Below are 14,259 nucleotides of genomic sequence, written 5' to 3'. Positions count from 1 at the left end.
GGCGCACACTTTATTGAGGCAAAAGTGCAAAACGCGCAAAAAAGTCACAAGAATTATGTTTAACAATAAACATCTTCGTGAAATACCACGATAAAACCAAACCAGTCTGGCGCGTCAACAAATAACACGTAACACAAACAATCTTTCACAAAGACATGATGGGGAACAGAGGAATAAATACATGTAGATTGATTGGGGAATGAAAACAAGGTGTGCAGGGAACAAGACAAAACAAATGGATACATGAAAATTGGAGCGGCGATGGCTAGAAAGCCAGTGACTTCGACCACCGAACGCCGCCCGAACAAGGAGAGGAGCCAACTTCGGCGGAAGTCGTGACAGTTTCCTTCAAGTGTATTTTGGATTACATCCTTTTGTAACCATAAACCATGTAAATACTTAATATTTTCACAATTTCAGATACATATTTCATGGTACATGACAGGTTATCAATGAGAAGTTGTGATCTTTCAATTAGTTGTTCTGCTATCTATTATTATTTCTAGGTGCACCAATAAAAATGAGAAGGAAGGTCTTTGTCTAAGTTAATTATTTATTTCATACCAACAGTTGGTTTCCTTACATGATATACAATACATGATATACAATACATGATTTACAATACATGATATACAATATATGATGTACAATACATGATATACAATATATGATGTACAATACATGATATACAATACATGATATACAATACATGATGTACAATACATGATGTGTACGTTCATATCTACTGTTACTGTTTTTCATTCTGATGAGGATGCATCAAAGCGGAAAACTGATTGGATTTGCAGTCATCAACCTGAAGGAATTCCGTGATTTCTTGTATATTTTTTTTACCCTTCCTAAATCGAATGACATGGTAAAAAAAAGAAGTTAATTACCAACTCAATTAAATGTTATCAAAACTAGACATTGAACTGACATCTGTGCCCAGTGTTCTGGTCTGTGTACACACAAAGCACCCACTATCATAACCACGGTATCTATAGGTACAAAAATAGTAGACTATTGTAGAAAACACACACCAAAAAAGATATGACTTATTGTCACATACACCAGATAGGTGCAGTGAAATGTGTTGTTTTACAGGGTCAGCCATAGTAGTATGGTGCCCCTGGAGTAAATTAGGGTTAAGTGCCTTGCTAAAGTGCACATCAACAGATTCTTCACCTTGTCGGCTCAGTTATTCCAACCAGCAATCTTTTGGTTACTGGCCCAACGCTCTAATCGCTAGGCTACCTGCCGCCCCGTGGGTTAAACCCAATAAGTTTATATGCACCAACAAGTAAATAGAGTGAATAATCAATCACAGCGTTAACTAGTAACAAGTAGAGAGCATTCATAGATGATCATATCTACTACAGTAATATCTCTCTCCACTGGGGCTCACGCTCTGTAGCAGAGGAAGTTCCTCCTCTCCTCACAGTTCCTGGTTCCCCAGTGCTCTTCATCTCTGGTCAGGGTCCCACAGTGGAGGTATTGGGCGGGGCAGTGGGGCAGCTCCCCGCCGGACCAGGCCTGGTACTCCAGGTGGTCCCCGTTCACCCACAGCCATTCTCTGGCTAGGAAGATCAGACCCGTCCACACATGGTCGGTCTGGGCGGCCTCTATCTTGCTCTGGGCCTGGAGATGTTCAGTCTCAGAGAGCAGGCTGGGGAGGTCGGTGTAGTGATCCCTGCAGTACTCCAGAGCCTCCTCCCACGTCTTCATCTCCTGAACTAGGATCAGCTTCTCCTTGTAGCATAAGAAGGGGAGTGTCCGGGAGCAAAGCGAATCCATCCATCTCATATCCCACTGTACCATGACACAGTCCTCAATGCCACCAGCATTGTTTGGTTCTCCTGACTTCCAAAACCTAAATGCTGAGTTCTCTCCTCCTGACCATGTCCATCCTGTAGGGTCGTTAGCATCTCTGTGCAAACCAATCCAGGTCCAATCACCCCTTGAAATGGAAAGGAGCTGATCTACTTCTTCCTGGTTGCTGATGAAGGCCAGGTCAGTGTAGTGCTCACGACAGTACTGCTGAGCCTCTGACCAGGTCTTCTCTTCAGACACATAGTGATATTCTCCGAGTTTACAAGAGGCCACCGCACACAGAGCAGTGATGAGGAGACCAGTGAAGCTACTCTTCGTCTGCATGATGCCCCAGTGCTCAGTAAGTGTGGAGCGGAGCTGACCCCACTGCTGCTGCTGCTATTATGACCCTGCTGCTACTCTGCTGGACCCCTCTCACGTGTCCGCACAACCCACCAATCAGAGTGCCTCCTTAATCTTGCCAACCAATCCATGGCTCTTCCTCATAGGTTTCCTGATTGGTCACATCCTCTTTCCTCGCCTTCTCTAAACGAATTGGAGGACAGCGTCAGAGGGGAGAGACTTTGAAAGTGGATGCGAGGATTCAGGGAAAGACAATATAGTAAGGGCCCTGTACACACATTGCCTAAAAAGGAACCCCGTAGTCAAATAACGCCTGCATCTTTTAAGCAAATTCTACCCAGGAGCTTCAGAAAATCTCACGGTCCAAAGAACACGAATAAACTTTAACCAAAGTTGACATGTAAATCCCTCCAACAGAGAATCAGTAGCAAGTTCAGAGAACTCAATATTCTTGACCATATTTGATCATACATGTTTAACCTCAATCAGGGCTGTAGTGGTGCCTGGAGAAGTGGGTATTCTCTCATTTTGCCAAACGGCTCATCCGGCGAAGGAAAGGCGCCCTGTGTGGAAAAATATATGAGAAACAGTGACCTAAAATTATAAATCCCATATCGGTCTTTCACAGTCAGACCAACCCAAGCTGTACTGTGCAAGTAAGCTAATAGTAGGCCTACTCTTTAAACAGATAAATGAGGCTGCCAACTGAGTCACAAATTCACAGGTTTCACATTTTTCCCCATTTTTTTTGAGGTTTTCGTTCTGTCACACATTATTTCTTACAGAAAACACCGTAATTGTATTATCTAAGTCCATAACAATGCTTAAACCAAATCAGGAGACCACTTTTGAGGTTTGAGTGTAGTTACCCTTTAATTCTAATGTGCAGGCACTTAGCACTGTTGATTGGTTAGAGGTGTTTCTGTAGATCATGAGATGGATTCGGCTATTTCAGCCACACCCGTTGCTGACAGGTGTATAAAATCAAGCACACAGCCATGCAATCTCCCTAGACAAACATTGTCAGTAGAATGGCCTTATTGAAGAGCTCAGTGACTTTCAACGTGGCACCATCATAGGATGCCATCTTTCCAACAAGTCAAATTTCTGCCCTGCTAGAGCTGCCCCGGTCAACTGTAAGTGCTGTTATTGTGAAGTGGAAATGTCTAAGAGCAACAACGGCTCAGCCGCGAAGTGGTAGGCTACACAAGCTCACAGAATAGGACCACCGAGTGCTGAAGCGTGTAACGCGTAAAAATCGTCTGTCCTCGGTTGCAACACTCACTGCCGAGTTCCAAATTGCCTCTGGAAGCAACGTCAGCACAAGAACTGTTTGTCGTGAGCTTCACCGAAAGGTTGTTGGATCGAATCCCTGAACTGACAAGGTAAAAATCTGTAGTTCTGCCCCTGAGCAAGGTAGATAACCCACTGTTCCCCAGGCACCGAAGATATGGATGTCAATTAAGGCAGCCTTCCGCACCTCTCTGATTCAGAGGGGTTGGGTTAAATGCGGAAGACACATTTCAGTTCAATGCATTCAGTTGTACACCTGACTAGGTATCCCCCTTTCCGTTCATGAAATGTGTTTCCATGGCCGGACAGCCGCACACAAGCCTAAGATCACCATACACAATGCCAAGCATCGGCTGGAGAGGTGTAAAGCTCGCCGCCATTGGACTCTGGAGCAGTGGAAATGCGTTCACCATCGGACAGTCCGACGAATGAATCTGCATTTGACAGATGCCAGGAGAACGCTACCTGCCCGAATGGATAGTGCTAACTGTAAAATTTGGTTGAGGAGGAATAATGGGGATGTTTTTCACGGTTCGGGCTAGGCCCCTTAGTTCCAGTGAAGGGAAATCTTAATGGTACAGCATACAATGAAATTCTATGTGTGCATTTTAGAATGGTGTTTTCCCGCAAATTGCATTTTGAAACATTCACATGTAGGCCTACCGCAGTTTGCACATCGCTGTGCCGAAAATGTGAAGAAATAATCTGTTCCATCAGCCCTATTAATTGATACGGCACATACCTCCACTACACTACTTTGATAAGTACCAGTGGGGATTAAGAAGTGAGCATATGCAATGACCACTGAAAAATAAGTGGGTATACGGCGTATACCTGAGTATATCCTACACTACATCACTGACCTCAATGTGGGTGTGGAATAGTAACGTGGAATATAGCATATGATTTCATCATAAACCATTTGTATGTATGATTAACTTGTCAAAATAGGACAAAAATTCAGATTGCTGTACTTGTTAAACATCTGGCTACAATAATACAACTGAAATAGAATGCCCTATGATAATATAGGTTACTTATTTGTGATTAACTTGTAGTTGAAGCCAACAGGGATACTTTTCAACAGTATTCTGTAATAACGACACTTTAACCCAGATGTACAACATGGGACTAGGATGCCGCATGCATATTTGTATCAACATAACGCCACCAAAAATATCGTTTTGAGCATACTACAAGAACATGGTACTTGCTTACTGAGCAGCAAGAACTGCCCCTCCCTCCTTCAGGCTATGCTCAAACCCTACACCCCAACCCAAGCACTCTGTTCTGCCACCTCTGGTCTCTTGGCCCTCCCACTCCTACAGGAGGACAGCTCCCGCTAAGGCCATTCCAAGCTCTTCTTTGTCCTAGCACCCCAACCAGCTTCCACCTGAAGCTAGGACAGCAGAGTCCCTGCCCATCTTCAGAAAAAAATCTAAAACCCTACCTCTTCAAATAGCATCTTAAATAATCCTACAGCAAACGACCCCCCCCCCCCCAAAAAAGGACTTTCATTAACTTACACTAGACTTTTCCCACCTTACTAGCTCTGACCTAGCTGATAGCTACTTTATCTATGAACAATGTACTTACTGTAACTGTGATTATGCAGTTCTCCCACCTAGCTACAGTATCTTAAGACAAATGCAATAACTAAGTCACTCTGGATAAGAGGGTCTGCTAAATGATTCAAATGTTTAAAAAAATGGTGTAATAACATTTTTATTGAGGGGGATAAATATTACATTTATTTTCACTACCCCATCTTTGATTGTCAGTATTAATGATACAAAAGGCCACTGATGCAATGTAGGTGATAAAACAAATCAGAATTCAGATGAATCCTGCAAACTATGATTTACAAAAGTAACTGTGCTGGAAATGTTTAACGTTTGTGCTTTTCCAAGAACTAATTTCTGTGTTCTATTCATATGCTTTTCTAATAACCGTTTTCTATGTTCATGCAAGTGACTGACTGAATCCTCACTATCAGTAGCTACAATTTGGCAGTACACCCAGACCTTTGTTTAGAGACAAAATATATGTTTCAAGGTCTCGGCTTAGAGAGAAGAAGCCTTGAGGTATTGGTCTGTCACATGTTATAAACCAGTATTGGTCGGTCACATGAATGATACAAAACGGTAATGATGAATTAATTATGCAAATATAACTTGTCTGTGTATAGCCATATATAAGACAACAGTTGGGACTGCCCCAGCAGAGCTCCTGATTGACATGTGTACTATAGTGCATTGAGTTGGTTGGAAACTCTCCAGCGCGCTGATAATAAAGGATGATTCATTTAAGATTGACTTAGTGTCCCTGGTGGTCATTTCCATGACATGGTGGTGAATTTCCACAACAACCTTTCGTCTTTACAAAATTACACATATCATTGCTTTATTCAATACAGCGAGAAAACTCAAGGTGACATTGATGGTTTGCCAGTTCTACAGACAATGTATGCAAATTACTGTAGAATGAATGAATAATAAATTACCCATAAAAATAAATCCTTATGAGTGCTAAGAGTTTATTCGATGGAGAAGGCTCCTAAATATGAAGACAATACACTCACATTTTTTCACATGAACTCTACAAAAGTGTGCATCAAGAGTTGCTCTGTTGTGCCACCCTGTGTCAGAAGTAGAGAGGTGTCAAAGCTCAACCCCCCTCTGCTTGAAGAGCTCCTCTAGGTGTCTCTCCAGTGCTGGGTTGGTCCCCCTCAGTCCTCTCACTACCTGGGCTGACCACACAAAGTACTCCTGAACACGCTCTGCCGACCAACCTGGCAACCACAACACAGATTTAAATATAAGATATGGGACGGGGGTAAAGAGAGGGACAGTCAGACAACCAGAGAGGGAAGCAAGTAAAGAGAAGAAACGAGCCAGAGAGAGAGTTAGAAAATAAAGATCAGTTTCCCCAGTTCAGAGAAATTAGTCATTGAATTTATTAGGTTTATGTCCCACCCTGCATCCTGATTTACCAGCTTCTAACCACTAGATGGTGCAGCTCTTGCTATTATATATTTTTTAAGAATCAGTCACTCACATTTGTGGCACAAATCCAATGCAAGTCAATGGTACCTATATTAGCATTTTCACACAGTAACAACATTGAGTTATATATATATATATTAGTGTATCTTTTTTTTTATAGATACTTTAAGATTTGGACATGACGTGTGAAAATGCTAATAAAAGATACCATTCCCATGCATTGGATGTGCCAAATGCTAAAAAGTTAGCATTTGAAATGGTGGATAACAAAACAAAACCAAAGCATGGATTGCTGTCATACCTTGTCCATCGACTGCTTAGTCATTTAAGTTAACTTCTGACAACATTTACCATCCCGCAGTAGCGGCCATGATTTAGCAGCGGATGCATATAGCAGACAAGCTAACATGTCATGTCTCAAAATCAATATCCATCTTACCTCTATATTGTTTTAAGTCCTGTGGATTCGGGAAGATAGATGACTAGTTCAACAGAAAAGTGAGCCTGTCAGGTAATTAACTCCCACACAGCTTCTAGCCTAGTTAACACAATGCTGTGCAATTTTCCTTATTTTGACCACTTTTTCTCTCTGGCCTCCATTGACTTAGTCACACAAATTTTGGCCATCCTACAAGAGTAAAAACTGCAATAACCTTTGAATGGTGAAATGGGGTTTATATGATAGTGAAATGGGGTTTGGACCATTGGTTCTCATAGGATAACCAACACAATTAACATATTTTACACAGAGGGTCCAAATATGCATTTTTGATTGGACACCCAACAATCAATCACCTGTTGGCGTGCAGCGGTTCAGGTCCCTCAGGTTGTATAGTTTGTCAGCCAGTTTGACCAGTTTGGCCTGCTGGCTGGCATGAGGTGCATGCTCCACCTGCTGACGTTTCCTCTCCTGCTTGGGTAGCGCCTTGTCATCTGTCACTTCCTGAACGATTCGAGCCACCGTTTGCCCAAAGATGGCCTGTAGCTCTCCTATGCTGGTGTCAGTGTCCTCCACTGTGTCATGGAGCAAAGCTGCCTGAGGACAGTTGGAAAACACATAAATATCAGTCATGACCTTCCTGTTAACACAAACTCATAACACAAATGTTGAATGTTAAGCTCATGAAAACATCGCCCATTGACTTATCTATCTATACTTAATAATATAATTTCATTACGATTTAAAATATTGACCTCCAGGAACAAGTATGCAAGAAAGTATTTTGAGTCTGTCTGAAACACAAAACACTTACTTGCAAAACTTCAATGTCTGTGATCCCACCTTCATGGCTCAGGATCCTTGCCACGCCTGCAAAATTATAAACACGGAAAATGTAAATGCAGATATTCACGCACTGAAGTCCGAGTAGTGAGAGAGTTATTTTTAAGGACCTCCCTCAATAATGGACTAGAGGCTAACGTTACTCCTTATTGTCCAAGGACCTTGCATGTTCAGAGGCAAATTGGCAGTTGCAGCCAAAACCGCCAAATACTCTAAACATGAATCAATTCTCAATTACAGTAAATTTCTAGAAACAAATGTTTATATCAACAATAATTTCCCAAATGCAAAACATACACTTACTGTACACTGTTTTAACAGGTTAACACATGCAGCTGACAGCATCTTTCAGTAACAGATGCAGACAGCTAATTAGCACACGAACGCCTCTGTCTTCAATAAACAAGCGCTGTACCATGGAGATAAGACTGTGTGGGAACACTTACCCTAAAAAGGTGTAGTACTTTTACCTTGTGTTAAATAATGAGACTGTCTAGCTAATAGGAAATATATGTTCCTTGTGTTTCCAAAACCGTACCGCAAAAGATGTGTTTTAACGTTCAGAACAAGCGTCGGGGCTCGTAACAAAACTTCCCCGGTCAGAAGATACTAGCTATCATCAATAGGCACTAATGGTAGCTAGTTAGGTCCTTAAGCCATTCATAGAAGCTAACTAGCTAGCATCTGTTAAGATTGTTTTTATAACAACTGTACCTATTGGGTGGTTGATATATGGCGTTTGTTCCGCGTCTTTACGTCGTTGATAGCGGTGCTTTTCAGCAGCGAAGTTGACAGTCTCCAACAGAACGACCGATTCTGAACTCATGCTGTAAAAGTAGTTACTAACACATTATTTCGGTCGCAGATCTCACCGGTCATTTGTGCGTCAGTGCCTTCTCTTTAAATGTCCGAAGTCAGACAGAGTCTCGCAACGTTACATCCGCTTCTACAGAAGCAAGGATAACATATCGCATTGGGATAAAATGTGTGCATCCTTGCGAAACAATATAAATACGAATGAGCCTTACCTTTATATATTTTGTGTTTTTTTTTAGCAGTATTCCTTTCTAGGGAGTTTTTGCTAGCCATCGTGCTTCTACACCTGCATTGGTTGCTGTTTGGGGTTTTAGGCTGGGTTTCTGAACAGCACTTTGAGATATCAGCTGATGTAAGAAGAGCTTTATAAATACATTTTATTTGATTTTATTCATAATAGAGCGTAAATCAATACTTAGTCCTAATGTCCATGTGTTCATTAGAGACAAGAACGTTTTTGCATAAAGTCCCCATTATGAGCAGGGGTTTGTTTGAATGTCATGATCAGGGGCTGGATTTGTCTAGGAAGCAGAGACTTGTGGACATGTGGATGAACGGGTAGGCTACCCCCAGTAGTACGTACCAGGCCTGGACCTGGGGAAAGCTTCCCCACTGCCCCGCCCACCACTTCCGCTGTGCGACCCTGATCAGAGAGGTAGAGCACTGGCGAACAAGGGACTGACAGGAGAGAAAGAACATTATCTGCTGCATAAAGTGATTTGTTAAGTCATCATGTGAGACCCAATCATTGGTCCAAATAAGGAAAAATCTATACCAAAATGTTGTAATGGGCTTATGATTAAAAAAATATTGTATTTTTTTTATTTGGGGGGGGGGATTATTGTCAGAAAGAAGTTACAAAAATGTAATAGTTTGCCCCAAAAAACTGATCAACTTGATCAGTATTTTGGCATCAAAAACATGTATTTTAGACATCTTTTTTTGTGTGTTTTCCTATGTAAGGAGGACATCTAAATTGTTTTTTGTATTATTTTGTTTGACCTTTCTGGCTACATTTGAAAAGATAACCAAATACTTCCTTTACCTACCCTGTCTTTCTAAGGTCTTCGAAAGCCAAGTTAACAAACAGATGACCATTTCGAATCCCACCGTACCTTCTCCGCTATGCAATCTGGTTTCAGAGCTGGTCACGGGTGCACCTCTGCCACGCTCAAGGTCCTAAACAATATCATAACCACCATCGATAAGAGACATTACTGTGCAGCCGTATTCATCGACCTGGCTAAGGCTTTCGACTCTGTCAATCACAACATTCTTATTGGCAGACTCAACAGCCTTGGTTTCTCAAATGATTGCCTCGCTTGGTTCTCCAACTACTTCTCTGATAGAGTTCAGTATGTCAAATCGGAGGGCCTGTTGTCCGGACCTCTGGCAGTCTCTATGGGGGTGCCACAGGGTTCAATTCTCGGGCCGACTCTCTTCTCTGTATACATCAATGATGTCGCTCTTGCTGCTGGTGATTCTTTGATCCACCTCTACGCAGACGACACCATTCTGTATACCTCTGGCCCTTCTTTGGACACTGTGTTAACTAACCTCCAGATGAGCTTCAATGCCATACAACTCTCCTTCCGTGGCCTCCAACTGCTCTTAAATGCAAGTAAAACTAAATGCATGCTCTTCAACTGATCGCTGCCCGCACCTGCCCGCCCGTCCAGCATCACTACTCTGGACGGTTCTGACTTAGAATATGTGGACAACTACAAATACCTAGGTGTCTGGTTAGACTGTAAACTCCTTTCAGACTCACATTAAACATCCCCAATCCAAAATTAAATCTAGAATTGGCTTCCTATTTCGCAACAAAGCATCCTTCACTCATGCTGCCAAACATACCCTCGTAAAACTGACCATCCTACCGATCCTCGACTTCGGAGATGTCATTTACAAAATAGCCTCCAACACCCTACTCAACAAATTGGATGCAGTCTACCACAGTGCCATCCGTTTTGTCACCTAAGCCCCATACACTACCCACCACTGCGACCTGTACGCTCTCGTTGGCTGGCCCTTGCTTCATACTCTTCGCCAAACCCACTTGCTCCAGGTCATCTACAAGTCTCTGCTAGGTAAAGCCCCGCCTTATCTCAGCTCACTGGTCACCATAGCAGCACCCACACGTAGCACGCGCTCCAGCAGGTATATCTCACTGGTCACCCCCAAAGCCAATTCTTCCTTCGGCCGCCTCTCCTTCCAGTTCTCTGCTGCCAATGACTGGAACGAACTGCAAATATCACTAATGCTGGAGACTCTTACCTCCCTCACTAGCTTTAAGCACCAGCTGTCAGAGCAGCTCACAGATCTCTGCACCTGTATATAGCTCATCTGTAAGTAGCCCATCCAATGTACCCCATCCCCATACTGTATTTATTTATTTATCTTGCTCCTTTGCACCCCAGTATCTCTACTTGCACATTCATCTTCTTCACATTCTACCATTCCAGTGTTTAATTGCTATATTGTAATTACTTCGCCACCATGGCCTATTTATTGCCTTACCTCTCTTATCCTACCTCATTTGCACATGCTGTATATAGATTTTTCTACTGTATTATTAATTGTATGTTTGTTTATTCCATGTGTAACTCTGTTGTTGTATGTGTCGAACTGCTTTGCTTTATCTTGGCCAGGTCGCAGTTGCAAATGAGAACTTGTTCTCAACTAGCCTACCTGGTTAAATAAAGGTGAAATAAATAAATAAAAAATAAACCATAAAATTATCAATGGCAGTTTGTAGCAGTAATACTAGTAGTAATAGGAGTTAGTCAAACATTTGAATCAGTAATGTTGCTCTAATATTACTGTTACCTATATCCTCTCACAGGTTCTATCAAAAGTCCAGCACTGCACCAGCAAAACACTCCAACACTGTTTTGCTAGCACAGACTGGAATATGTTCTGGGATTCATCCAATGGCATTGAGGAGTATACCACTTCAGTCATCGGCTTCATCAATAAGTGCATCGACGACGTCATCCCCACAGTGACCGTACGTACAGGGCCTTGAAAAAGTATTCATCCCCCTTGGCATTTTTCCTATTTTGTTGCATTACAACCTGAAATTTAAATTGATTTTTATTTGGATTTCATGTAACAGACATACACAAAATAGTCCAAATTGGTGAAGTGAAATAAAAAAAATAACTAAAAAAAATTATAAAAGGGAAAAGTGGTGCATGCATATATATTCACCCCCTTTGCTATGAAGCCCCTAAATAAGATCTGGTGCAAAAAATTACCTCCAGAAGTCACATAATTAGTTAAATAAAGTCCACCTGTGTGCAATCTAAGTGTCATATGATCTGTCATATGATCTCAGTATATATACACCTGTTCTGAAAGGCCCCAGAGTCTGCAACACCACTAAGCAAGGGGCACTACCAAGAAAGCGGCACCATGAAGACCAAGGAGCTCTCCAAACAGGTCAGGGACAAAGTTGTGGAGAAGTACAGATCAGGGTTAGGTTATAAAAAAATATCTGAAACTTTGAACATCCCACGGAGCACCATTAAATCCATTATAAAAAAATTGAAAGAATATGGCGCAACAGCAAACCTGCCAAGAGAGGGCCACCCACAAAAACTCATGGACCAGGCAAGGAGGGCATTAATCAGAGAGGCAACAAAGATATCAAAGATATCCCTGAAGGAGATGCAAAGCTCCACAGCTGAGATTGTAATATCTGCACATAGGACCACTTTAAGCTGTACACTCCACAGAGCTGGGATTTACGGGAAGAGTGGCCAGAAAAAAATGCCATTGCTTAAAGAAATAAATAAGCAAACACGTTTGGTGTTCGCCCGAAAGGCATGTGGGAGACTCACCAAACATATGGAAGAAGGTACTCTGGTCAGATGAGACTAAAATTGAGCTTTATGGCCATCAAGGAAAACGGTATGTCTGGCACAAACCCAACACTTCTCATCACCCCGAGAACACTATCCCCACATCGAAGCATTGTGGTGGCAGCATCATGCTGTGGGGATGTTTTTCCATTGGCAGGGACTGGGAAACTGGTCAGAATTGAAGGAATGATGGATGGCACTAAATACAGGAAAATGATTGAGGGAAACCTGTTTCAGTCTTCCAGAGATTTGAAACTGGGACAGAGGTTCACCTCCAACAGGACAATGACCCTAAGCATACTGCTAAAGTAACACTCGAGTGGTTTAAGGGGAAACATTTAAATGTCTTGGAATGGCCTAGTCAATGCCCAGACCTCAATCCAATTGAGAATCTGTGGTATGACTTAAAGATTGTTGTACACCAGCGGAACCCATCCAACTTGAAGGATCTGGAGCAGTTTTGCCTTGAAGAATGGGCAAAAGTCAATGTGGCTAGATGTGCCAAGTTTATAGAGACTTACCCCAAGAGACTTGCAGCTGTAAATGCTGCATAAGGTGGCTCTACAAAGTATTGACTTTGGAGGGGTAAATAGTTATGCACGCTCAAGTTTTCAATTTTTTTGTCTTATTTCTTGTTTGTTCCACAATAAAAAACATTTTGCATCTTCAAAGTGGTAGGCATGTTGTGTAAGTCAAATAATACAATCCCCCCAAAATTCCAGGTTGTAAGGCAACGAAATATGAAAAATGCCAAAGGGGTGAATACTTTCGCAAGCCACTGTACATATCCCAACCAGAAGCCATGGATTAGAGGCAACATCCGCATCGAGCTAAAGGCTAGAGTTGCCGCTTTCAAGGACCGGGACACCAATCCGGACGCCTATAAGAAATCCCGCTATGCCTTCAGACAAACCATCAAACAAGCAAAGTGTCAATACAGGATTAAGATTGAATCCCACTATACGGGCTCTGATGCTTGTCGGATGTGGCTTGGCTTGAAAACTATTACGGACTACAAAGGGAAACCTAGACTCGAGCTTCCCAGTGACGCGAGCCTACCAGACGAGCTAAATGCCTTTTATGCTCACTTCGAGGCAAGCAACACTGAAGCATGCATGAGAGCACCAGCTGTTCTGGATGACTGTGTGATAACGCTCTTGGTAGCCGATGTGAGCAAGACCTTTAAACAGGTCAACATTCTCAAAGCCGCAGAGCCAGATGGATTACCAGGACGTGTACTCAAAGCATGCGCAGGCCAACTGGCAAGTGTCTTCACTGACATTTTCAACCTCTCCCTGACTAAGTCTGTAATACCTACATGTTTCAAACAGACCACCATAGTCCCTGTGCCCTGTGTATATAGCCTCTACATTTCTCTCTCCCCTAGGGATGTGAGGATTCAGGGAAAGACAATATAGTAAGGGCCCTGTACACACACTACCTAAAAACGAACACCGCAGTCAAATAACTCCTGCATCTTCTAAGCAAACTGTACCCAGGAGCTTCGGAAAATGTCACGGTCCAAAGAACCAGAATAAACTTTAACCAAAGCTGACATGTAAATCCCTCCAACAGAGAATCAGTAGAGAGAGAGTTCATCTTATTCACACTCTTAGAAAAAAAGGTGCCATCAAGAACCTAAAACAGTTCTTTAGCTGTCCTCATAGGAGAACCCTTTGAAGAACCATTTTTGGTTCCAAGTATAACCCTTTTGGGTTCCATGTAGAACCCTTTCCACAGAGGGTTCTACATGGAACCCAAAAAGGTTCTACCTGGAGCCAAAAAAACGGTTCTCCTATTGGGACAGCCAAAGAACCCTTTGATT

General features: G+C 42.4%; 1 protein-coding gene across 1 annotated transcript; it reads right to left on the bottom strand.

The window, feature by feature from the left end:
* Positions 1 to 5,174: 5,174 nt before the first annotated feature.
* Positions 5,175 to 8,656, bottom strand: LOC115166915 (guanosine-3',5'-bis(diphosphate) 3'-pyrophosphohydrolase MESH1-like). Its single transcript, XM_029720841.1, has 4 exons — positions 8,467 to 8,656; positions 7,724 to 7,779; positions 7,266 to 7,506; positions 5,175 to 6,256 (listed from the first exon to the last, which is right to left on the bottom strand). The coding sequence occupies exons 1-4, from the start codon at positions 8,576 to 8,578 to the stop codon at positions 6,126 to 6,128; spliced, it is 540 nt and encodes a 179-aa protein (XP_029576701.1). The 5' UTR covers positions 8,579 to 8,656; the 3' UTR covers positions 5,175 to 6,125.
* Positions 8,657 to 14,259: the final 5,603 nt, after the last annotated feature.

The sequence above is a fragment of the Salmo trutta genome, chromosome 29, assembly GCF_901001165.1.
Source record: "Salmo trutta chromosome 29, fSalTru1.1, whole genome shotgun sequence".
Classification (NCBI taxonomy): Eukaryota; Metazoa; Chordata; class Actinopteri; order Salmoniformes; family Salmonidae; genus Salmo; species Salmo trutta.
The sequence above is the reverse complement of the archived record's forward strand: the minus strand, read 5'-3'. Positions and strand labels throughout refer to the sequence as shown.